We start from the raw sequence: 26958 nt of genomic DNA, 5'->3' as shown, positions 1-26958 counted from the left end.
CAATCTTGCAAGGTTTTTTCCCCCAACCAATTTCAAACATGAAGGAAGAGGCCTTTAGTGCATTTTCTTTTTTCATGTCAGGAACCATCTCTATCGTTTGTCTGCAAGATTTATTTTAAGATGCTGAACTTGCCGATCAGAAAGGTCGACAGTTCGGCGGTTCGGTTGGCAGTTTGGCCCTAGCGCCGCATAGCGGAGTGAGCTCCTGTTACTTGTCCCAGCTTCTGCCAACCTAGCAGTTCGAAAGCACGTAAAAATGCAAGTAGAAAAATAGGAACCACCTTTGGTGGGAAAGTAACAGCGTTCGATGTGCCTTTGGCATGTAGTCATGCCGGCCACACGACTACAGAGATATCTTTGGACAGCACTGGCTCTTTGGCTTTGAAACGGAGATGAGCACTGCCCCTTAGAGTCGGGAATGACGAGCACATATGTGCGAGGGGAACCTTTACCTTTATATACTCTTTTCTTGCTGATTTATTTATTTGCGATACATACGGTCTTTCCTTGCTGAATTCAACATCAAAGCATCATTAAAATCAATCAAATTTGACAAGAGGGAAAATGGAACATAAAATTAACATAAAACTCACTGGCCTACTGTGAACGAGTCTTCAAACTCCAAAGGTCTGCCTGAATTGTTCCACTGCTATCCTGGACATGCCAAATATAGGGTTCATATGGATTTGGTCCCAAAAAGGTTGGGCTGTCACTAAGAAGATGTTTTTCGGAGCTTCTCCTTTAAACTCAGAAGGAGAGATATCCACAATATCCCATCCCACACTAAACTAACTGGTTGCGGAGACTCTACTTGGAGGAGAAGGTTGTCAAAATAACCTGCACCTTAGCCCTGCAGGACCAATATCTTGAATTGGATGCATTCAAGCAACCACAATTTATGCTTGGTTGAGAAAGTGAATGCACCAGATCATGCTCTAACCTAGTTTTATTTCTCAGTGAATTTCTTAAATCAGTGGCTTGCTTATTTCTTTGTTTGGTAACAGATTAAAGCCTTAAGCTAAAAGCAAAGCATGGGTCCTTTAAGGTTTGTTCCTTGGATTACCAGCTAGAGGCAGATAACATAATAAATATGAAATAAGCCAGCAGGAACATTGAGAGAACCACGTGGCGAAGCATGGTAGAGCCAGCTAGTACAATCAAGTCCATTCATAACTGACTATAAAGTTGTCTTTGTCTCTAATTTACAGAACTGTAATGCTAGAGGCAGATGTTTAGGTCATCAAATCCAATCCCCTGTTCAGGATAGAAATTCAATGTTCCTGGACAGAAAATCGTCCAGACTCTGCTTGAATATATCCAGCAAAGGAGAGCTGGCCAACTTTCTAGATAATGCTGAATTCTTACCATTAGGAATTCCATTTTTTTTTTAAAAAGAATAAGGTAAAGGTTCCCCTTGCACATACATGCTAGTCGTTCCCAGTTCTAGGGAGCAGTGCTCATCTCTGTTTCAAAGCTGAAGAGCCAGTGCTGTCTGAAGACCTCTTCGTGGTCATTTGGCTGGCATGACTAAATGCTGAAGGTGCATGGAGTGCTGTTACCTTCCCACCAAAGGTGGTTGCTATTTTTCTCCTTGCATTTTTACATGCTTTTGAACTGCTAGGTTGGCAGAAGCTGGGAGAAGTAACGGGAGCTCACTCCGTTACGTGGCGCTAGGGATTTGAACCGCCGAACTGCTGGCCTTCTGATCGACAAGCTCAGCATCTTAGCCACTGAGTCATCACGTCCCTTTAAAAAAGAATATCCAGTTATAATTCTGTCTTTGACTCTCTGGAATTCACAAGTTGTTGTAATTTCATGCGCACATTCATGCCTTTTTCTTAATCAGGTTATATAAATGGGTTTAGCATTGTTTTCAGTCCGGAGGCCTGGAGCATCCTCAAAGTGGCATTGTGTGACACATTTATACAGTTTGCCATCGTTTTAGGCAATATTATAGTTTGTAGGAATTAGAAGGGGAAAATCTTTCACAAGAAGTTGTCACTTACTAACTCTAGTTGCTACAGAAATAGAAGCAGGAGGTGGCTGAAAAAATTCACAGCTTCTCATCCTGAAAATCTCTTTCTGCATAAAAAATCTCCCTTGGATTGAGCTCAGCTTCTGGTGATTACATGGACTCCTCCATGTGCTTTTCTTGCAAGGGCATGGATATAGTTTATCAATACCTTCTTCCAGCTATCCTACAATAAGATTTCCCAGTGTTCTCCCAACTGAATTATCCCCACGCAGCCCTGCTTAGCTTTTTCAAGATTAGTCACATCGATTAAGCGCTGTCACCTATGTATCCTTCTGGATACAACCTTCCATAACTTGAATATTTAGCCAATTCTCCCTACCAAAGCTTTGAAAAATTGGAAATCTGCATCAAAATTATCCGTACAGCTTCAATGCCCTTGTGTTTGTGCTTTGTGTTATGCACCAGCTCTTGGACTGGGAGGCTCTGCTCACAGTCACTCTTGCCCTGGTCACTTCCCGAATGGACTACTGAATTGTGCTCTACCTGGGGCTGCCCTTGAAGAGTATCCAAAAGCTTCAGCTGGTGCCTAATGCAGTAGGTCAGGAAGCTATGTGTATCTCTAGATTGGCACATGTTACACTCCTGTCCTATGTCTATGGAGTCATCCAGGTTATGGTTGTCCTAAAGGCAACTGGACTTTGATTTTCCTTGAGGACATTTTACTTCTCATCCAAGAAGTTTCTTCAGTTCTGAACTGAAATGTCTTCAAGGGAAAACAAGTCCAGATGCCTTTTGAAAAAGCACCTTTGAAAAAGCACCTGTCCTATGAACTGCACCGGCTGCCAGTTTGCTTCCAGGTCCAATTCAATTCATGGGGCCAGTTTATCTGAGCCACTGTCTCCACCTGATTATATCTAGTCTTGTCAGGTTTGGCCAAACAGGTATGCTGTGGGCCCTGTCTACAAAAGAAGATGAGCCTTTTTTTTTTTTTGCTTTGGCACTTACCTTACGGAATATTGTCTGCCCCCCTGAGGTGAGATATGCCCCCGATCCTTGATCTCTTACTAAAGGTAAAGGTTCCCCTTGTACATATGTGCTAGTCGTTCCCAATTCTAGGGGGCAGTAATCATCTCTGTTTCAAAGTCAAAAGAGCCAGCGCTGTCTGAAAACGTCTCCGTGGTCATGTGGCTGGAATGACTAAATGCCGAAGGCGCACGGAACGCTGTTACCTTCCCACCAAAGGTGGTTCCTATTTTTCTACTTGCATTTTTCCATGGTTTTCAACTGCTAGGTTGGCAGGAGCTGGGACAAGTAACGAGAGTACTAGGGATTCGAACCACCGAACTGTCGACCTTTCTGATCGACAAGCTCAGCGTCTTAGCCACTGAGCCACCACATCCCTGATCTCTTACTAGAGGTCCCTTAAAACATGGCTGTGTCAGCAGGTCTGAAGATCTCGGTGCAATGGCGAGTTAATGAAATGGGCCCATTTTTTTAAACATCAATTCTGTCCACTGTCTTATTACATCAATAATATTGCTGACTTTAAAAAAAATTGCACTCATTTTATGGATTTTATGATTATTTCGGTTGTAAGCTGCCTATAATCACTGTGTTGTGAGATGGGCAGCTATATAAACATGAGAAATTAAGTAAACAAACAAACGGCACCATACATACATAATTGCTCTATCTTCTAGGGTAGTTATATGTTCTACTTAAAATGTTCTGTAAACCAGAAGCTGAAAATTGAAAACAGAAATGTTTTCACTAAACATATTCATAAAGAGGCCAAGACTTACATGCCTTTAGGTCCCAGATCATGGATGAATGACAGTTGACTTACACCAAGGAATTCCATCTGAAAAATGAAATACAAAGGGAAAGGGAACATTTTCCATTAATTTAATGCAAAAATAGTCTACGTATTGCTTTACTTCAATGTTACCAGGATGCTAAATCAAAGTCAACCAAAACCAGACAGGGAATGAGTAGGAGACAAGCAGGCTGAGCACCAGGGCAGGATCAAACACATAATCAGTTTGGAGTCTCTACTTCCCCATAAGAGACCTAAATTCAGGCCTCTGAAGTCCGTTGAGTCTGATCTGGGACCAATTCACCTTGATCATTTGTGGTTCAGAGTCTTGTGTATAGATAGCATGATATAAACGTGTAGTACTTTTTATTCTTCTACCTAACTTCTTGCACCTGACATTATCTCACATGAAGATAGCACTGAATTGAGTGAAATGGGGAAGATTCTATGATATTTAACCTTGCCATAAATGCTTGATTCAGTCCCATACTTCAGAGCAAAAGTTATCGAAAAGGTCCATGTCAGCCACTATCTTCTAAGGCTGAGCTCATTGTGGGCAAGGAGAACAGAAAAAGTGGCCTTAAGTTGAGTCCAGTTTCATCTGGACTCTTCTTGTTTATTCTGTGACCTCTACATAAAATGCAGAACCACAAACAAACTAAATGCTTTTAGTATATTGTGTAAACCCAACCTTTGTAGGGAGTTTATGGACCAAAGCATTATGTAGAAAACTAAAGAGCTGGGTTGAGAAAGCCACCAGTAGGTATGTTATGGCAACACAGTCTCTGCATAATGGCAGATATTCCAGGGCTCATCCAGAAGCTTCTCCAATTTTTTAGACTCTGATTATTTCTCTCAGAAAGGAACTGAACCCAGACTCTTCTACAAGCCAATGACCAGTGTTTGGCCAAAAATGCTGTATTCAGTATATAAGACACACCCAGATTTTCACTCTCTTTTTTGAGGGAAAAGGGTGCGTCTTATACTCCGAAAAATATGGTATATTTGTGCAAAACCCTGATTCATGTATTTTAATAAATAATGAGCTAATGAACTAATGGCTTTGGGGTGACTGTGATGAATTTAAACCATCACAGTAATCCAAACCAGGCTATATGGCTTTAGTGTTAAATCTGAAGAAAGGCACTATGGCTTCTCCAACAAATGTTTCCACATTGTGCTAGCCATGTTTTAGTTTTTTTAATTATTTGTTGAATAAGGCATACTGGCTATAATTACACATTGTACTGCCAGGCATGGTTTAGAAACAAAATTAAAAAGAAAACATATTGGCTATGTTAGTGGAACCTTGTTAAATATGATTGTCTCTAGGTAAGATAATGTCCAGAAACAAACTAGCTACCTAGGATTACAGATACAGATTAACAGAGTTGGAAGGGACCTTATAGGTCATCTAGTCCAACCTCTCTGCCCAAGCAGAAGACCCTACACCATTTCTGACAAATGGCAATCCAATATCTTCTTGAAAGCCTTCTGTGATGAAGCTCCCATTGGAAGCCAAGGCAAGCTGTTCCATGGGTTGATTGTTCTCACTGTCAGAAAATTTCTCCTTATTTCTAGGTTGAATCTCTCCTTGATCAGTTTCCATCCATTATTCCTTGTCTGGCCTTCAGGTGCCTTAGAAAATAGCTTTACCCCTTCCTCCCTGTGGCAGCCCCTCAAATATTGGAAGACTGCTATCATGTCTCCCCTGGTCCTTCTCTTTTCTAGACTAGCCATGCCCTATTCCTGCAACCGTTCTTTGTATGTTTTAGCCTCCAGTCCCCTAATCACCCTGGTTGCTCTTCTCTGCATTTTTTCTAGAGTCTCAACATCTTTTTTATAGTGAGGTGGCCAAAAATAGATGCAGTATTCTAGGTGTGGTCTTACTAAGGCTTTATAGAGTGGTATTAGTATTTCACTTGATCTTGATTGTATCCCTTTGTTAATGCAATTTAGGATTGCATTGGCTTTTTTGGCTGCTGCTACACACAGCCGGCTCATGTTTAACTGGTTGTCCAATAAGACTCCAAGATCCCTTTCACAGGGAAACCAGGATCTCACTAATCCTCATTTCACCCAGTCTATATTAGACTTGTCAACATATTAAGTGAAAGAATTTGTTGTAGGATTCAATCATTAAAAAAAAAAAAAAATAAACCACTGCCTGAATTTGGTGAATATGAGCGTGCAAAAGTTCTGCCATCTTTTCATGTTTGCAGAGTAATCATTAACAGAAAAAGTACTGTGGAAAAGTACTGTAGGATGCCTTGAGCTTAAAAGCTGCAGAATCCCATAAAGGACAGCAAAGTAACATCTTCTATGCTACATCTGAAATTATAGATTCCCTCAACTAACCCAGGGAATACTCAAGATTTCATCCAGGTTTTCCAATAAACCTAGTTATGAAGTAAGGCCTGTGAAGATTTCAGTATCAACATACATTTTTCCACCAAGAAAAATCCCTCTAAGAGAAAGGGAGAATTGAACGTGAATTGGCAACGGTTGTTTGGTGGAGACAAATCCCAAAGGATTTTTTGTGCTACCTTTCAACACAAAATTCAAATTCTTTTAAGCCAGAAGCCACGGCAATTATGACCGTGACAGCATCCTAGCTTAGCATTATACTGACGATCAGGGTAAGACACAGATAAGTAACATTTTTGAGCTGAAAATCATATTTTATCTTTTGTGCTCTGACTTAAGGTATCCACTTTGGCCTTAATCCTCTACTAATGGAGCGAATTGCCCTTGGAGCAGAGGGAAAGGTTTAAGGCACTAATTTCAGGCCTCTGCCTCCACATGCAAATAACAGAAAAACTGGGTCAACCTTTTAAATCCCACTGACGCACTTGGGATAAACAGGAGTCCCATGTGAGGCACCGCATGCAAGACACAAGTTGTTAATCTCCTTCTTTACAATGCTCATATACACCTTTACAGAGATGCAGTGCAATTTTTTAAAAAATACAACAATTACAAAACTACCACTTGCAGTATACAGTTCACAACTACCAAATCAATAAGCAGTTATTGGTTTCAAATAAGAATTAGTGACCTTGATGTATAGTGAAGAAATGGATGCAGAATCAGCTGATCGTCACTGATGAAAAAAGCTCCCAAGAGAAAGCCTTACAAACACACTCCATAACCATTGATCATTCATCATCACGGAGAACTACAAAGACCAACAAAGAGTCTTTGACATAAACAATGACTATAATCAAAGCATCCAAGAGAACAATGTAAAAGGTAAGTAGAATCGGCTTGTAATCTAGCATTCAATATTGCAACAGAATCAGAAGGTAGAAAAGCCACAAACCTATAAAGTACACAGTCAATAATATTGGAAGACCACAACATATCTTGCAATCAAATGTACTCCCTAATACAAGAAGTAGCTTTATTCTTCGGGGTGTGCAAAACAAGGAAACATTATACTGGGATATGTGTGCAGGCACACCCATATCCTGTATTCTTTTCTGTGTCTATATACTGTCCTTCTGAATCCAAAACTCTGCCCTGGAAATAATTCTTCAATGGACTTGAATTATTTCCTGCTTCCAGAAATTACTTGTTGAAGAAGCAGTAAAATTTCACAGAGGAAGTGAACACCTGCCTTGGGATAAGTTTGAAAGAGGTGAAAACATGTCAGGAACGAAATTTTACACAGCAGCACTATGTATTTAAACCCTCTCCAGTGACTCAACATTTCCAAGTGCCAAGTTGGCATGATATTGCATTTATGAACAGAAGGCAATTATGTTATTACACATGTACACCAGTCCAAGCCTACACAAACAGGTGAGAAATTATAATCATCTTTTCAAAAACATAAAGCCCCCCCCCCCCCCCCCCCGCTGAGTTAGCTCAAGGGTTTGTTTCAAGTGAATGAAAACCAGACAGTTTCAGGGATGATACAGGTCACCAAACAGTTCTCTGTTGTTACATCCCAACAGCTAGAAGTAGAGATACACAGCCTCTATACATTAGTTCAAATGTTGCTGATGGCATTGTTCTCTGTGGATTTGTCTAATAGATACTTCACTGTTTCGAGTAGAAACATCTTTTTATGCAATGTTAGTTTTATAAAACAGGTAGAGAAACTGAAAGGGAAAATTGTAGCTGAGCAGTATGGTATTAAACTTTTGTTAATTCAGATTCCCCAATTTGCATGTCATTAGTGAAGTAGAGATAGCGATGGGACTTATATACCGCTTCATAGTGCTTTACAACCCTCTCTCAGTGGTTTACAGAGTCCATTTTACCGACCTCGGAAGGATGGAAGATGAGTTAGCTTTGAGTTGGTCGGGATGGAACTACTAGCAGTCGGCAGAATTAGCCTGCAATATTGTATTCTAATGACTGCACCACCACAGCTCTCACCATGTAAATAGCTAGGTTTTTGCTTACAGCATAGAAGAGAGTATTAATCTTTTTAATAGTACATGTAGTCCTCATTTAGCAACCACAATTGGGGCCATAACTCAGTTGTTTAGTGAAATGACAACTTTGTTTATGATCTTACTTCAGCTTTCCTTTTTTATAGATCTGTGAAGGTTAGTTGCAAAGTTATTTTTTTCATCACTGTATGAATGGCTGCAAAACAAGGCAAATGTGGACTTCATGTAATTGGGTTCTCACAAATTTAGTGAATCTTAAACTTTGGTAAACATGTAAGTTATATGCTCCCTCCCGCTCCACACCCATATTATGTTATGTTGTAAGAAGTTAGCACCCACACCTCTCCTAGAAAAATGAAATATTTTAGGAAATATTAAAAGGACAGAATATTCTCCCTCAAAGGGAGGTAGAAACTCAGCACCCCCACCTTTGTCAATGGGGCATTAAGGCCTGAGCCAATCTATTCTACATAACAAAGATCTACATAATAGGAATCCCAGAGTCCTTTCCTGACATCATCACCCAGCAACAGCTCAACCAAGCTTGGGACTCAAAAGACAGACAGCCTACAAAGTTAGCTAAGACCCCATCCCTTGGGCATCTGACAGCCAATGGGATACATTTCTTACACAGGAACAGGAAGCTCTAAGGTGGGGCCCAAGAGAGGGTGTAAAACTCAGGCTCTCTCAGCATCTCTTCCCTTTTTCTTCAACATCTTCAAGGCATGTGACCCCCTTTTACCCCAGGACCTGAAGCCATGTGGTCCTGTCCACCATTAAAAACCATCGTTCCAAACAGCCACCATGTTTCCAGTGTCTTTCTCCCCACTTGGAACTGAACCCAGAAGGTCATTTCTTCCAACAATATTTTGGAGGATCATATCACATGCTAAGTCTCATGAATGAGAGTCAGTGGTGGGATACGACCGGTATGCCCCGGTACAGGCATACCAGTGCCTGCTGGAAGCACTAGGTACCATTCCAGTATGGTGCTCTGGAGGGCCCGTCTGCTCTCCTTATTTGAGCCGATTGGAACTTCCGTGCACGTGCATGGAGCGTATGGCGCCCGCGTGACACGGGCGGTAAGTATGCATGTGCGTGCTGCGCACGTGCTGCACGCATTCACATGGTGGACCCCGTTGCAGTGTACCAGTTGCAACGGAATCCGGAACCCACCACTGATGAGAGTGTAACCCTTTAAATTACAAACGAACCCAATTTCATTTTAGTCTAGCTTGCTATATTGTGCAAAATACACAATAAAATAAAATGTGGGAATAAATGTGAGGAGTTTCATTTTTTGAACAGAGCAAAATAGCCACCTTTATAAAAGAGCAGTGAAAACAGAGAGCAAGATAACCGTGCTATAGGAAATAAGAAAAATGGAAGGTAATTTCTCCATTACACTAGTACTTTACAACACAAGATTCGGACACTAACATCTTGATATCACAAAGAACATTACATATAAAGTTCAGATTGGCTGAATTAGCACTGTTCTTTGACCATGACTTGCTCAAAAAGTTGCAATTACAGTAGCTAGGTTTATATTGTTCTAGATACAAAATCAAAATGTCTTCTTTCACCCAATCCAACCTCCCCCAAATATGTATGATCTGGCAGCCCAAACACTTTTGAAAACATCGTAAAGTTACCATTTATATATATTTCAGTCAAGCTGTCCATTATAACTCAGGTCACTAATTTGATCTTTCTTTATCAAACAATCATAGAATAATGATAGAATAACTTTAACTGGGCAGACAAAAGTAAACATTATTTTAAGGTCACTTACAGTTCCATGATAATTCCTGTACAGGGGCATTTTTAAGAGATTTGCGAGGTAATCTTCCAGTTGCTTCTGCAAAGGAAACACAGAAATACAATGTACAAAGGAAACACAAACATATCAGTGTAAGAATTGCAATAGCCATTATTAAAACAGGCAGGCAGAGGATTAGCAAAGCACATCCATGAATATCAACTATCATTCAGAAGGCATGATGCAAACTTCTTAATCTCACAAGATACGGACAGACTTAACCATAGTTTCAATTGGGAAACTAAGCATCCCACATTAAGCTAAATTCAAAAATGCTAGGCAATTTTTGGAAACTTGATAGACAAATTAGCCATCAACAGGCATATAGAGATAAACCACATTTACACATCATTCAAAAGCTAAGAAGGAAACAAAAAGACCAGAATACTTCCTTTCTGGCAAACAGCAACAGATAAGCAGGGTTTAACACCAGAAAAATAATCAAGCAGATAACAATACCCTAATCAAAGAACTTCCAAGGAGAAAACCACAACCCCATCAACACTAGCAGGGCAAATCACTGTATATAAATGGGGAACAAACCCCACATTCAGTAGCACTGATGATGTTACCTAGTCAGGTAATGAAATGACTGCAAGCAAACAACCAATCACAGTTGTTGTTGTTATGAAGAACCAGACTAAAACAACAAGATCACTTTTGACAAAATTGAAATGTTGCATGGGTGATAGAAAGACAGCAAGTGGAGAGGAAAGCGGAGGAAATAGGATATGAAAAAGATTAAGCAGGAGAATGATTTATGAAGGTAACGATAATGAAAAGATGAGATAATTAACAAAGGGGTAATTGATTTTACTTTGCAGATGAATCTGAGAAATGCCTAATGATAAAAAGCAATCTGAAATAGCTGGAGATTTACATGAAAGGAAGACTGATATTTTTTCACAAGTAATTAACTTTGAAGACAGGAGGGTGAATTTAGAATTGCTGAGAATAGGGTAAAAAAAAATAAGGATTTTTTTTCTGCCTACAACTGCTCTCAGGGAGAGTCTTTTAAATTCAGGATAATCTTTCTTTCTGGTAAACAAAGCAAAAAATTGAGAAAGAGGAACTAGGGGGGTGGGGGAGAAACCTAAAACAAAACAAAGCCTTAAATCTCCATGACAGGACTAAGCACAAACAGCATGCTTAAAATTGGACTTGGATTTGAATGTCAACATAATTCTTCTTTAGTACTGCACATCAATATGAATTTTATATACAATGCTTGTGGTCCATTTCCCTTTGTGTTGATAAAGATTACTGACAAAGAAATAAAGGGAGACTAGTATAGATCTATTTCAAACTACCATATTTAGCTCTCATCAGTTAGCCATACCCTTCTGGGATTTGAATCAGGGGTACTTGCATATTAGGTAGATGTATTTACCTCTAAGCCACGAGCTCTCCTTGCTTTGTCAGCTATACCAGGGGAGAGATTAAATGTTTTTTTATCAGGGCAACCTGGCCTACCCAAATATGAGATGGAGCATACTGCTTCTGTTTTTGCCTTTGCAGGCAGTCGCTTTTGTGACAAACTATTTTTGTGTTGAATTTATATTTACCAACAGAGAAATAAAGGGAGACTAGTACAGAGCCACGGTGGTGCAGTTGTTAGAGTGCAGTACTGCAGGCTACTTCTGCTGACTGAGGGCTGCCTGCAATTTGGCAGTTCAACTCTCACCAGGCTCAAGGTTGACTCAGCCTTCCATCCTTCCGAGGTGGGTAAAATGAGAACTCAAATTGTTGGGGGAATAATGCTGACTGTAAGCCGCTTAGAGAGGGCTGTAAAGCACTGTAAAGCGGTATATAAGTCTAAATGCTATTGCTATTGTTATAGATCTCTATTTCAAGCTATTTAGCTCTGATCAGCTAGCCATACCCCTCTGGGATTTGAACCCAGGGTCCTTGCATATTGGGTAGAGTATGCTCCATCCCATATTTGGGTAGACCAGGTTGCCCTGATAAAAAATCACCTACTTCTCTCTGTGTTAAAGAAGATAATAATTGGGAGGGTTTGCAGAAGAGAAGTCAAAAAAATAAAAATGGATAGTTGCAATCCTGTGATCAAAGCTCTATTCCTTTTAATAGGAATTGCGTGTATGTTAAAAAAGGGACAAGGCTTTGATCCCATGAGTCATGACTGCCATCTTGACTTTTTCTGAGACCTCACCTACCACAGACATCCCTGGTAAGAAGATAGAAAGTTGTGGAAATGCTGTTGTTTGTTAAGTAGTTATTTAAGACAGCCAGTTTTACACCCAAGCATTTGAATTCACCAAGCAGTTTATCCAAAGAATAAAAAGAAAATAAATAGCAATAGCAATAGCACTTAGACTTACAGTATATACTATTTCATAGTGCTTTTACAGCCCTCTCTAAGTAGTTTACAAAGTCAGCATATTGCCCCCAACAATCTGGGAACTCATTTCACCCACCTCGGAAGGATGGAAGACTGAGTCAACCTTGAGCCAGTGAGATTCGAACTGCCAAATTGCAGGCAGCAGAAGTAGCCTGCAGTACTGCACTCTCACCACTGCGCCACCTTGTCTCTAGAATGTATGCATCCTAAATCCGATAATTAGGTAGTTCTCAACTTAGAACCATTTGTTTGGTGATGGTTCGAAGTTACACCACCACTGAAGTTACAACAACACTGAAAAAGTGACGTACAACTGGTACTCACAGCTGATCACCATTCGTGATTTTTTTCAGTGAACTTGACAAATAAAGTTAATGGGGAAAGCCAAATTTGCTTAAGGACAAAGTGATTCACTTAACCATGACATAAAAGGTTGTGAAATTGGCTACAACTCCTTCAACACATGCTTTGCTTAAGAATGGAAATTCTGGTCCCAACTGTGATCATAAGCCAAGGACGACCCATAATAATCATTTACTACCTGTGCCCACTCCAGATACCTACATCTTTTCAAACTTGCCCAGTTTCCGAATGCAGGCCCATGAACATCAAAAGTGAGGGCACTGTTCATATTTCAGAGGCCGCTTTTTGTTGCATCTTTTGTTCCACATCTCAGATGAGAGAGGCAACCTTGAAAAGGTACTCTTGGCCCTAATCCATATAGGCTTTATATATTTTAATCAGGAACTTGATTGTTATTTGGAAATAAACCAACAACAAATGCAATGCTAAATGGCTAGTGCAGTATGACGTTATCAGACCGCTAACATGCTGACAGCTGCATTGTCGTCAAAGCCAATCCCATCTACAGTGGGATTTACAAGGCTTTTAAGTTAGGTAAAGGTTCCCCTCGCACATATGTGCTAGTCGTTCCCGACCCTAAGGGGCGGTGCTGAACAGTGGACGTCTCTGCGGTCATGTGACCGGCATGACTAAACGCCAAAGGTGCATAGAACGTTGTTACCTTCCCATCAAAGTGGTCCCTATTTTTTTACTTGCATTTTTTACATGCTTTCAAAAACCGCCAGGTTGGCAGAAGTTGGGATAAGTAATGGGAGCTCACTCCATTATGCGGCACTAGGGATTCGAACCATCCAACTGCCGATCTTTCTGATCGACAAGCTCAGGGTCTTAGCCATTAAGCAATTCAAGGATTCCTGGAATGCTACTTTATTGGAAAAAAGATGGAATAACAGAACCTTGAAATTCTATTCAAGTCTCTCTCCTCCCCCCTTCCCTTTCTCCTTCATACTAAACGAAATCAAGGAATATCTTTCTCAGGTTTTCCTTCAGTCTCTGGACTATATCACTGCATCCCCAAGTTCTCCTTAACAGTGCATTCTTTCTTCCCCAATTTTAATAGTCTTCCATACCTTCCTGAAGGAAATATCTTTAAGGTCTAAGTGTCTTGTAATGAAGATGGCCACCAGCACCTGTTTTCCTAGGAATAGCTTCAACTGGTAAGCCATGAGTCTAGAACAGGGGTGTCAAACTCGTGTCGTAACGGCATTGTCAAGTGACATATTGTGACTTTCCCCCCCTTTGCTAAACCAGGCATGGGCGTGGCCAGAGCGGGAAGCATCTAGACCCTCCCTCCCTCTGTGTGTGTGTGTGTGTGTGTGTGTGTGTGTGTGTATGTATATATATAAATGGCTGTGTGTGTGTGTGTGTGTGTGCGTGTGTGTGTGCGTGTTCCAGCATAACTCTGGAACGCCTTGAACAATTTCAACCAAATTTGGTACACAGATGACTTCCTCTTTGGAAACTAATACTGTGGGGGTAAGACACCCCGACCCTCCCCACTCGGGGGATGTGTTCTGTTAAGATACAGCCTGTTGTGCCTTCAAATGGCTTCTACCATACTGCCGTAAAATGGTTTCTACTGTACAGTGCATTGGAGTTGCCATAGTAACGGCTTCACAGTACTCCACAAAGGGAGTCCTTCTGGTAAGGGGAAAACTCCAACATTAAAAATTACGTTTGGTGTAGACATTTTCCCTCTATAAATAAATACCCAGACAACACCGGGTTATCAACTAGTATTAGATCAGTTAGGGGAAATGATTGAACTCTATACACTCCTTACTGGACCACCCAAGAGGCAAAACCTCTCTGCTATGCACTAGAATGATCCACTTAGAAGGTCCCAAGTATAGCTCGAAACTTAGTTAGAAGAGATATTCAGTTCCAGCTCTCTGACTTTATCAATTTACATAGGCAAAGGGAGCAATGAAATCAGAACAAATACACAACATGCATGAAATGTATGCATAAGCTCATTTATAGAAACTGCAATTCGATATGTAGCCAAGGGGTAAAATTAACATTAAAAAAATAACTTAAAACTTATTTTTCAGATGAAGGATCTTACTCTTCTACTGGAGAGATGATCTTCTCTGACCATGTTTTCAGAGGTGCGTGGAAGACTCGGCATTTGTCTTGCTTCTTCCCTTTTAACAGTCTGTCTCCGCACAGTGTGTCTAAAAAAATACAACATTGATTTGATTTCATGCACTGGAATGTGTCCCAGAGATGGAAGGTGAATTTGCCAATAGAAAAGTCCTCAGTGTTTAACATTTGCAGCTAATGATTCAAATGCCTTTAATTATTGGGAATGATAACGTAAAACATACATGGGTATATTAATTGAACGTGCACCTTCAGGCTTGTGTTTTCATCTACCACAAAATATCGAAAAGTGCTACAATATACCTTTATCACACTTAACATACATAAACGATTAAGTTCTGTCTTAGCCAATAGACATGTCCAAACAATTAGATCATAAAATTGATTTGGATTACGGATTGATCTACTTAGAATCACCAAATTAATTTGGAATCGATTCAACAAAATTCAGATATCTAAATTAGGCCAATTATATGTTCCAATCTATGGGTGAATAATCATGACATCTCCGAACCAAATAAATCTGGCAATCTCTGATATAGCTTGATCATTGTAAACAATTACTTTGGTCCTAAAGTGATGACTTCAATCATCTCTGAACTGGATGTTCACAATCATTTTTCTAGGTCTGTAATGGCCCTCTCTGTGGGCATGCGAGCCATCGACCCAGCTCAGCTCTACTGTACATGTGCACGTGCCTCCTGCTAGCCATCTGATTTTCGGGTCACTGCCGCGCATGTGTATGTGGGTCACATGGAGGAGATGCGTGCACATGTGCGGGGGGTCACATGTTGCGCAGATGGGGAAGCATGGGGGTGGCATATCCCACCGCAGCCCGTTTTTGGTCTCAGGTGGCTGCAGGAAGGAGGCCCAGGGCAAAGGAGTATTGTGCGTGCATGCCCATTCCAAAAATATCCTATGTAGCCTCATTTTTGACACTGCGCGCATGCCACCTGCATGAGCAAAGCACATGTATGGAAGGCCACATGCAAGTGCGGGGAGGCACACGGGCACAACACAAGCATGCACACGCAAGTATGCACATAAGTATGCTAACCGGTGGAAAACCTAAGTGAATCCCACCACTGCCTAGACTGCAAAAATCCTTAAGAAAATTAATGGAACCAAAGATTCAGAACATTTGGTAGTTCTTTGATATCATCTTCTCAACAAAGTTAGATATCTGGATGCTTATAATTCAAACATGATATTACTTTAGGTAATTCACTATCTTTTAGCTTATCCAATCTCATAAACTTAAATAATTTGTTCTTCCTTTTAAATAAAAGAGAAGGAACCAACTATGCCTTCAAGAAGCATATATACTAAGACTACTGTAGTGCTAAAGCTGATAAAAATCTGAACAATGTTGTCCGAGAGAAAAACCACATAGCCAACACAATGTGCTGAGCTCTCAACAAATCATAGCATACCGCCGGATGAAAATTGGATAGCTATGAGACCATTTTTTCACTCTACGCTCCAAACGAATCCCTGTTTAGAAAGATGGCAATGCAATCACCTCCGTGTTGGGATGGGAATTCGGATGAAAGCTTTGTATCGAAGGAGTTCTCGATGCAACTCCTGAAAATGCTTGTATTTTCTTTTCACTTGCCATGTAAACTCCGCATGGGTCAGCTCAATGGTGTAAACACGTGGACTTGGCACCTTCAAAAAGGAAAACAAACATTAAAGTCTCAAAATAAGATTATTTAGTCATTTCTTTCCTGTAGCAGCTTTAAACATAAGCACATTCTACAAAGAGCACATTAGTGACCTACTAGTAGGGTTAGAGCAGGGGTGTCAAACACAAGGCCCAGGGGCTGGATTTGGCCTGCAATGCGGTTGGATCCGGCCATTGGGGCTGTGCGTCCTGGAAAATGTAAGGGGCTGGCCCTCGTGGCTTCGGCCCAGTCTACCCAGTGCGAAGAGGAAACATCGGACCAGAGTGGCTTCGGCCCAGTCTACCCAGTGTGAAAAGGAAACATGTCAGCAGTTTGGGGAGTGGCATCCAGCTGGCCACACCTACCCAGTTGGCCGTATCCAGTAAGTGGCATCAAGCTGGCCATGCCCACTCAGTCGTCCACACCTACCCACTCGTCCACGGCCAGCCAGCCCCCCCCCCCCACCCGAAGTCAACCACAGCCCTGATGCAGCCATCAATGAAATTGAGTTTGAGACTCCTGTGTTAGAGTATTAACCTAAACTCTCATTTCATACAAGTAGTTCTTGACTTATGACCACAACTGAGCTCAAAGTTTCTGTTGCTAAGCAAGACAGTTAAGGGAGTTTTGCTCTGTTTTATGGCCTTTCTTGCCACAATTAAGTTAGTAACACAGTTATTAAGTGAATCTGGCTTCTCACTGACTTGGATAGTGAAACCAGTGGCATATAAATTTAATTTTAAAAAAAATTCCTCCTTTCCTTTCTCCCTCTATCACATTTGGGGGAAATTTATCATTTGGGGAAAATGTATCTCGGTTAAAGATTAAGATTAGTTTTTCTTTTTCCTTCTTTTTCTTTTTTCCTAATTACTTGCATAGGGATTATTCTTTATACTATTTATGTTGTTTATATTTTTGCCATGGATTGCACCAATGAGGCTAAAACAAATTTCATTGTATATATCAGTGTTGGCGGAACTTTTCGGCACTGAGTGCAAAAATGGGAGCATGCGTGCAAGGGGGAGCACCACAAACCGGAAGAGCATTTCCCGGGTCTGCATGTGCACGCTGGGAAACTGAGTTTCCAGTTTCCAGTGTGCGCATGTGCACCTGTCAACTGATCTTCTAGTTTCTGGCATGCATGCACGTGTGAAGACCAGCTGGCAGGTGCACAGGCGCGTGCTGGAAACCAGGAGCTCAGTTTTCCTACACGCACATGCGCGCCAGAGAGCTGCTGTTCCCGTTTCCGATGCTACCACGCACATAAAGATTAGCTGGCACGCCAAAACCCGGAAGAGCAACGGATGACAGCTGGCGAGCCAGGAGAGATGGCTCTGTGTGACACTTCTGGCACGCATGCCATAGGTTCGTCATCACGAGTATATGATGTACAATGACAATAAAGACTATATTATACTATACACTATACTATACATATACTATATTATACACTATATTATATACTATACTATATACTATACTATACTACACTACACTATACACTATACTATACACTATACTACATACTATACTATACTATACTATATACTATACACTATACAATATACTATACTATATTATACTACACTATATACTATACTCTATACTCTATACTATACACTACACTACACTACACTGTACTATACTAAGATCCCACAGTGGAGATTCCAGTGGAAATCATCAGATGTACCAACTTCTAAAAATGGCACACAGAAATCTTTCTGAGCAGCTACTTCTATGGATCAAATTAAAAAGCATTTAAATATGATATTCAATGCTTTAAAAAAATGTTAGCCTTCCATTTACAAAATAAATAACTCAACCCACTAGGCCTCCTGCAGCCTTGCCAAACATGAAAGTATGATTGAGAGTTGAGAGAGAGCTGGGTCTGACCTTGGTTGTTGACGTAAAACGCTCCACTTCTAGAACACGTACGCGGATGGGACACCCGGTTAGGTAGAGCTGCACTTGAGGCTCTTTAAATCCTTTAGTGTTATAAATGGCTGAGAATGGAATGCCCACTGCAAATAATGAGATGGTCGGGTATCAGTTCTTTACATGGGTTTTAAAGTGCACGTTTAACAGGTTACAGCAAAAGCAGTTAAATGACAGATCAAGACAGAAAGGCAGCACAATGTTAATTCCTTCAGCCGAGCGCTCCATGGGGTGTAGCAGCTCCCTTCAAACAGATCAAAGCTCTGGATTACTTTGTATTAGTCACTTCCCCTTTAGATAGGAAACCTGGTGCCAAGAGGGCGAATTCGAGTGAAATGTAAAAGAAAAAATAATAATACAAGTTTCACAACAATAACTTAAATGAATGAATTGTATGAATGGGTATGTGAGGGATTGAATCTGTTTTTTTTTTACAGCAAAACATTATTCTTAGACTTAGAATGACTTTCTTGTCACTTTGACTTTGTATATAGCATACAGCTCTCCAAGGGCCACCACCTCCAATAGAACAGTACATAAACACAACAAAATAAATAAATACAAAATTATGCATATACCCACATATGTTATATGACCCGGAGAAACAACACAGTTCACACTCTGGATCAGATCAGATAGTAACTTATAGTTTGCCTAACCAGACTTTGTTGAATAAAACATAGTTGATGTCGCTCATGGTATTCTATCAGTTTATATATATATATATATAATCTCTATCTCTATCTATCATCCATCCATCCATCCATCCATCCATCCATCTTAACTGGTAGAGAGTTCAAATATATATTTATTTATTTATTTATTTGATTTGATTTCTAGACTGCCCCCTCTCCCCGCAGGGACTCGGGGCGGTGTACAGGTACCAAATTAAAAACCTTACAAATAATCATAAATATAGTTAAAATCTATATATTTCTATCTCTATCTCTATTTATCATCCGCCCATCTGCCCATCCATCCATCCATCCACATCTATAGATATATGAAGCCTCCACCAGTTTTGACAAGAGTGCCACCAAAACTGATACAAAACATACCACAACCATCATCTCTCCCTCCTGTTCTCTCTCTCTCTCTCTCTCACACACACACTCACATAACAACAGTACGAGCACTTCAACAATTAAAACAAAACATTATCCAATAAAAATTTCCAGAATTTAGCAGTATAGTTCTTTGCTTTCTCATGAACTTTGTACCACTTGACTCCCAGCCTTCTAAAAACAGAAGTGGATAAACCCACAGGCCATGCGCCGCCCATCACTTCCTTTTTTGATTCCCAAAGCCAGTGCAAGATGTCACCTCTGAAACCCAGGGTAGAGAGGGGCTAAATTTTCACAGTTTCATATTTAAACTAAAAAATAAGGGAAGGAATAGGACAGTAAGTCTTTTGGACATCAAACCTCCCATTCCTCTCATAACCCGGTTATCAAAAAATCCCTAAAAAGTCTGAGGGGGAAAAAAATTGGGTCCACATTTTCAAACTTTTCCTTTTTGATGACCAGAAGACCTTTCTGTCATCTGTTGGGAGGTTTCATCTCTTGAAAAATTCTCTCCCCTTGTTTAAAAGAAAACCAGCTTTTGGAGTTATTAAATATAGACTTTGGGTTTTTAGTTGGTAAGAGGAGGAGGTTAGTTGTTAGTTACAGTAGTAGAGGAAACCAAGAAATATCAGGCAGAATGGTTGCTGAAGACTTCACAGAGAGCATCAAAGCTCCACTCAAAATTCCTGGATTCAGTTTAATTCAATCACATTTGATTTCTCTTCCCCCTAATTCAGTGAGAACTATCAACCTCCTTTTAAAAAAAGAACACTTGGGTTTCAAAGAAGCATTTTATACGCTTGTGCTATTGACTTACCAGGAGCTTTTGGATCATGTACCACATCACTATCCAATTCTTCCCCTTCAAAATGCAGCTCCCTCGAGTCCAGACTTTCGATTAAGTTACTCATGTCGGCAGCAATTTTCCTCAGTGATGAAGTGTTCACTTGCTTTCTATTGGTGAGAGACATCTTAAAGGTTTACTCTTGCGCACAAGGGGCTGTTTGAGAGAAGGAGCAAAGAAAATGTGTTACTGGAGTGGTTAGAATGGGAGTTTGTTGCTTCAGCAAAGGTTTATCTGCATGCCTGCTTGGCCAAGAAATTCAATGGTCTCTCTTTCTAGGTTGCATGATAGAAAGAGCTCAAACAGGATGGAGTAACTCAAAAGCTAAAAGTTTGCCTAAAGAGCAGATGAACAGCCAAGCTCCCGTTGCCACTGTTGTACCAGAAGAATTATCTATGTCTTCATGTAAGCCACATATGAGAGATACATACCCTCTGTTTTTATAACTCTGTAGTCCCTTACGGTGGCTCAGTGGCTAAGGCGCTGAGCTTGTCAATCAGAAAGGTCGACAGTTCGAATCCCTAGTGCCGCATAACAGAGTGAGCTCCCACTACTTGTCCCAGCTTCTGCCAACCTAGCAGTTCGAAAGCATGTAAAAATGCAAGTAGAAAAATAAGAACCACCTTTGGTGGGAAGGTAACAGCGATCCATGTGCCTTCAGCATTTAGTCATGCCGGCCATATGATCACAGAGACATATTCAGAGAGCGTTGGCTCTTCGGCTTTGAAACGGAGATGAGCAATGCCCCCTACAGTCAGGAATGACTAACATATATGTGCGAGGAGACCCTTTATCTTTACTAGTCCCTATTTGGGGTAGAGTTGGGCTGACTGGATGGAGCTCATACGGGTGTCCTCCTGACAAGTTCTCAGCAGATATTTTTTTCTTTGAGCCCCAAGACATCTGTCGCTACCTAGGATTGAACTCTCACTCTTCTGAGTGGGAGGTGAGCATCTTCACCACTAGGCCACCATGCCGCTCACATGAGAGATACAAGACTAGTATTTATTTTTCTTCTTGAGGGAGATAGAAAAGGTGATACAAATGGAAAATTAATGGAAAATTATAATGTATGCTTGTTAATTTTGCCCATCAAGGAAAACTCTTTTCTCTGGAGAACATACTTCTGATTCTCTTTCAACATGTACATCACTGAACATCTAACAGACATCACTATGATACAAACACGTGTCATGGCCCCATCGGAACTTGGGTCCGAGGAGGGGGATTAAACAGAGCTAGGGTTGACAGAGGAATGACCGGAGGAGCAGGATGAAGCAGTCCCAGATCCCTTGGGCCTGGGAAGGGTCGCCAGGAAAGGAGAGAGGTGGCAGGATGTCCAAGCAAAGGAGGAGGAGAGGGCAAGCAGCGGAGAAGAGGAGCGACAGAGTTCCGGCGATGAGCAATTACTGCCCCCCCCCCCCGATCCCTGAGCACGGAGAATGGAGAGGAGGCGGGATCAGCAGAGAGCAACCTGATGACTTGGGAGGAGGGCGCCCCACCCCTCTTCACAAGGCTCACTTGGGGAGTGAGATTTAAAGAGATGCTGTTGGGAGGAGCACTTGTCGGGAAAAAGCGTTGGCTTTTTCCAGTTTCACGTGCTGTTATCGACGTCTGGATACTTTGCTTTCCTTGCCCTGCTTGCTTTGCTTGCCTAGCTTGGCTACGTTCGAGTTCGCGGAGGCCCAGTTCTGCTCTGGGTTGTGCTGCAGTCCCAGTAAACTCTTCCTGTGACGAGGGACTCCCTGGAACCTAATTCCCTGAACTGTGGCTGCTCTCAGAACTGTGCTGCTCCTCTGTACTAATAGCAGCCAGGAACTATTGGGGCTTTGTTCCTGGACTTGCAGTGAACGGTGGGATTGTTGGGGGAAAGTTGGAGCAATAAAGGGGAGTTAAGCCCGCCCGTCTGTGTTGCTTCCACGTGAAGAATCCTTGGAGTTGCATGTGATTCAATTTTCATGTGGATTTCTGGGATATAAACTATTTCTATTGATTAAGTATAAACAAAGCATCACACAACGTGTGAATGGTCCAGAGAATTCCAAAATTAAAAGAATGAAGAATATATACAAGTCTCATAACTCAAGGTCAATATTTCATCCCCCTGATGGTGTGCAGAAGCAAATGGCATAGAAATCCAGCATTTCTCAATCTTGGTGACTTAAACAGGGGTGGACTTCAACTCCCAGAATCCTCCAGCCAGCGAAGCAAAAGTTCAAGAAGGAAGGCTACTAACCAAGTGAGAATCAGATGTGTATGGGATACCAGTGGCTGCACGCACTAGATTTCTGATGTTTTGATCATGTATAGGTAGTCCTTGACTTACGACCACAATTGAGCCCCCCAATTTCTGTTGTTAAGCGAGACATTTGTCAAGTGAGCTTTGCCCCATTTTACAATCTTTCTTGCCATTCCTTGTTAAGTGAATCACTGCAGTTGATAAGTTAGCAGTCCAGTTGTTAAGTGAATCTGGCTTCCTCATTGACTTTGCTTGTCAGATGGTCGCAAAAGGGGATCACATGACCTTGGGAGATAGCAACGGTCGTAGGTATGAACGAGTTGCCAGGCATCTGAATTTTGATCACATGATAATGGGGATGTGGCCAAGCTTCTAACTATGAAAAAGAGTCATAAGCCTTTTTCCCCAATGCCGTTGTAACTTTGAACAGTCACTAAATGGACTGTTGTAACTCGAGGACTACCTGCACTATATATAAATGAGAATTACTATGTGCTCAGTTTAATACCGATTGTTTTTGAAATGATGAAGACACACAAGATATAGAATTTGCCCAAGAATCCGCTTGTGTAGCACACACACTTCTTAGCAAGAACAGGAAAAAACCAACAGCAAGAAACAAGTTTGTATTTCTCATTAATAAAATGTTTTTTTCCCCCTTAGTTTTACTTTGTTCTTAGCCTAGGTCTGACATATATCCACTAACCTGCCCATATACTGTTTAATTTTTTAAATGAATTATCTCTCTGTCCCATTATCTCTTTGTTCCTACCAAGCTGATTCCAGCCATCTTAAATGTAAAAGCCTGGAATCGGCATACATATTTAATTAAGCAAGCAACTTTAGCGCTCTCTTCCTTTAAAATATTCAGCAGCAACAAGGTTGCCGCTATACCTGAATCTTTTAAAGAGACACAGCTCCAAAACAAGACCGGGTACGTGCGCACACTCTTTGCACCCAGTGCCAAGCTTAAAGGTAAAGGGTCCCCTCGTACATATGTGCTAGTTGTTCCCGACTCTAGGGGGCGGTGCTCATCTACATTTCAAAGCTGAAGAGCCAGCGCTGTCCAAAGATGTCTCTGTGGTGATGTGGCCAGCATCACTAAACGCCAAAGGTGCACAGAAGGCTGTTACCTTCCCACCAAAGGTGGTCCACATTTTTACATGCTTTCGAACTGCTAGGTTGGCAGAAGCTGGGACAAGTAGTGGGAGCTCACTCCGTTATGTGGCACTAGGGATTTGAACCACCGAACTGTCAACCTTTCTGATTGACAAGCTCGCGTCTTAGCCACTGAGCCAAGCTTAGGTGTGTTCAAAAGAGAAAAAAGATTGCACGAGAAAAAGAACAGTCAAAGTGCTTGCTTCAGAAAGGGTCTAACTCTAACAGAAGAGAGAGTGGCAATTCCAGTTTTCTTGTACAAACTGTATGAAATGCCATGCATTTTTCCCTTGGATATAGTTTTCTGTCTTCTGGGTCATTTCCCCTTAAGACAAAGAAATGAGTTACTGGTTTTTCTCGTTTGTGGGTGGTGTGTTTTGTTTTGTTTTGCATTGGAACAATAGTTACAATTAGCAGAATATGCCATCATCCATTGTGTTCATGGTTCAGAAGGCAGATCCAGACAAAGCAATGGGAAATCAAGCACTAAGCCTCCCTCTTCCTTTATATGACCTATATATTACCCTCTTCAATCTACCTGTTTGCAAAGATAAACGTTGAAAAGGAACGTAGAGTTGGTAGCAAGAGCAAAGGAATGACTTGATTATTCAACTTGATTATCATATATAGCCACTATATCTGTATATTTGGTAACCCAGTAGGCATCCCAGTAGTGGTGGGATTCAGCCGGTTCGCACCAGTTCAGGAGAACCGGTTGATAACTTTCTGGGCAGTTTGGTGAACTGGTTGTTGGAAGAAATCATTAGGGCAGAGAACCTGTTGTTAAATTATTTGAATCCCACCACTGCCAGTATCCCAAGGAGAAAAAAAACAGGAATCATGTACAACATATGGTTAAGGACTGTAACTGTCACTCCGTAGGACAGATAGGCAGAAAACCAGCAGAGCACATCCGTGAATAACAACTAGCAATCAGAAGACATGATGAAAATTCTTTAATCTCACAACACATGGACAGAGTATAGATTCAATTGGGAAACTCTGAGTATTCTAGACCAAGTTAAATCCCAAAACCCTAAGGAAACTTGGCATTCAGACAAATCAGCCATAAGCCATATTTAGGCACTGTTCAAAGAAGACGATAAAAAAGCTAGGCAGGAAAGACTCTGAAAACATCCTTTCTGGAAGCCAACACCCAGATAAGCAGGGATTAATACCAAACAAACAATCAAGCAGAAAACAATACTCCAATCAAGAAATTACCAAGGAGAAAACCACAGCCTACCAATACTGGCCGGGTAAGTTGCAGTATATAAATAGGGAACAAACCCTACGTTCCCCAGCACTGGTGATGTTAACTACTGGTTGTTGGGTAATGAACTGTCTGCAAGTAAACAACCAAACAAACAAACACAGAGAACACCAAGGACTCCACATCGTTCAACCTTGAACTACAGATATTCTCTTACATTTAGCCACTTTATCTGGCTACAGAAATTTAGATGATGAGGGTGAAAATTAGTTCTCCAAGCTTGTGGGTTGGTTTCTGAACATTTAGTTACCAGGCTAGGCAACATCTTTAGATCCCCTAAACTCTGCTGACAATGTTACCTAGACTGGTAATGAAATCTTTCAGAAACTAATACAGAATGAACTTTCACCCTCGTCCTACACCTGAACCACAGATATTCGTCACTATTGCAAATTTAGGTGATGTTTAGATGGCAGCAAAAGGATATAGAAGCTCTGCCTCTTTGCTGCTATCTACTGGTTGTCTGGGGTTTTGCAGCTCAGATATGACAACCCTATTTTTAGGAACACGGGAAACTGCCTTACACTGACAGCTGCACATGTATGTTCAATACTGACTGGCAACAACATTCCAGAGTTTCAGAGAAATTTTCTTTCCCAGTCCAGCCTGGGAATGATACGTATTACGTTCATCTTGTGTTTGCACCTTGAAAGGTAAAAGTTCCCCTCACACATATGTGCTAGTCGTTTCTGACTCTAGGGGGCAGTGCTCATCTCCGTTTCAAAGTGGAAGAGCCAGCCCTGTCTGAAGACATATTGTGGTCATGTGGCCGGCATGACTAAAAACCAAAGGCGCATGTGTTAGGGTGTAACCAACAAGTTGGGTAGACAATATATTGCACAAGGCATGTTATATATCTTTAAGAGAGGAGATCTACTAATTAGTAGATTACAGCATATAAATTGCAGCTGATGTTCTCTCTCTCTCTCTCTTGCCTGATGTATGATAACTGCTGTCTAACTGTTATTACTGTTGCTACTACTTACTGTGTGTAAGTTATTGGACTGTTTTTCTCTGTGTATGACTTTTTGGCTGTGTTTATGGATTTTGCTATATTCTTCAGAAAGTAAAGTTTATTTTTGTTACTTTACTATCCATTATTCAGTGTGGTTGCTTTATATATCGCACGCTGCGTATACTTTACAGGGTTGCTCTGTTATAACCTCGACCTGGGGTTCATTGCTAGTGCTTAATCGCACTAGTACCACTAACATTGGTTATGGGCCCAGACACCCTGCCTTAATATTTTATTTTTATGCACCACTTTTTGGATAGTTTATTTTTGTGAATATGGCACAAGAACAGTCTGCTGCACTCTCCATGATTACCCGGTTTGATGGAACCAACTATGTTTCCTGGTCCTTGAAGTGTTCCCTACTTCTGCGTAGAGAAGGACTGTGGTTTGTGGTTCAGAACCCACCGGATGTTACAGGTTGGGATCCTGCTGATAATGAGGATGCGAAGAAGATTGCGCAGTTTAACAGGGACAATGAGAGAGCTCTCTGCATTATTGGACTAACACTGAATGACCAGCAACTGGTCCATATTCGTGGCGAAGAGTCTGCTGCTAGGTGTTGGAACACATTGCGGAGAATTTATGTTCGGGACAGTGTGGGTGCTCATATTCATCTCACACGGAAACTGTTTAGAGCCCGTTTGCAAAAAAGTGGTGATATGTTGGCTCATTTAGACTTCATGAAGAAAACTTTGCAGGATTTGCAAGAAAAAGAGTTAATTTTTTCTGAGCTTCAACAGGTGTATATTATTCTATCATCGCTTGATGAAAGCTACGACTCTTTTGTTTCCTCATTGGAAGTTCTTTCACGTGATGAACTGACATTATCTGAGGTTACCGGGAGATTGCTTGAAGAGTCCAGACGAAGAGAGGATAGAGTTCAGTTCAGAGACAATCAATCACAAGAAGAAACACAGTT

At 41.1% G+C, this 26958-nt stretch overlaps 1 protein-coding gene across 2 annotated transcripts in view; it reads right to left on the bottom strand.

Moving 5' to 3' along the window:
* PLD1 (phospholipase D1) overlaps positions 1–26958 on the bottom strand; it is a gene marked incomplete at its 3' end in the record, with an annotated part of 189556 nt that overhangs the window by 75693 nt on the left and 86905 nt on the right. For both annotated transcript variants that reach the window (XM_081953448.1, XM_081953447.1), the window contains 6 exons: positions 20328–20510; positions 18405–18532; positions 16370–16515; positions 14810–14918; positions 9990–10055; positions 3778–3836 (listed from right to left, as the gene is read on the bottom strand). In XM_081953448.1, the coding sequence (XP_081809574.1) occupies positions 3778–3836; positions 9990–10055; positions 14810–14918; positions 16370–16515; positions 18405–18532; positions 20328–20481 (662 nt within the window). In that variant the 5' untranslated portion in view covers positions 20482–20510. The remainder of the gene's footprint in view (positions 1–3777; positions 3837–9989; positions 10056–14809; positions 14919–16369; positions 16516–18404; positions 18533–20327; positions 20511–26958) is intronic.

Source organism: Natrix helvetica (assembly GCF_964273705.1).
Source record: "Natrix helvetica genome assembly, chromosome: 5".
NCBI lineage: Eukaryota > Metazoa > Chordata > Lepidosauria > Squamata > Natricidae > Natrix > Natrix helvetica.
Note: the sequence above shows the minus strand (reverse complement) of the source record. Positions and strands in the feature narration are given on the sequence as shown.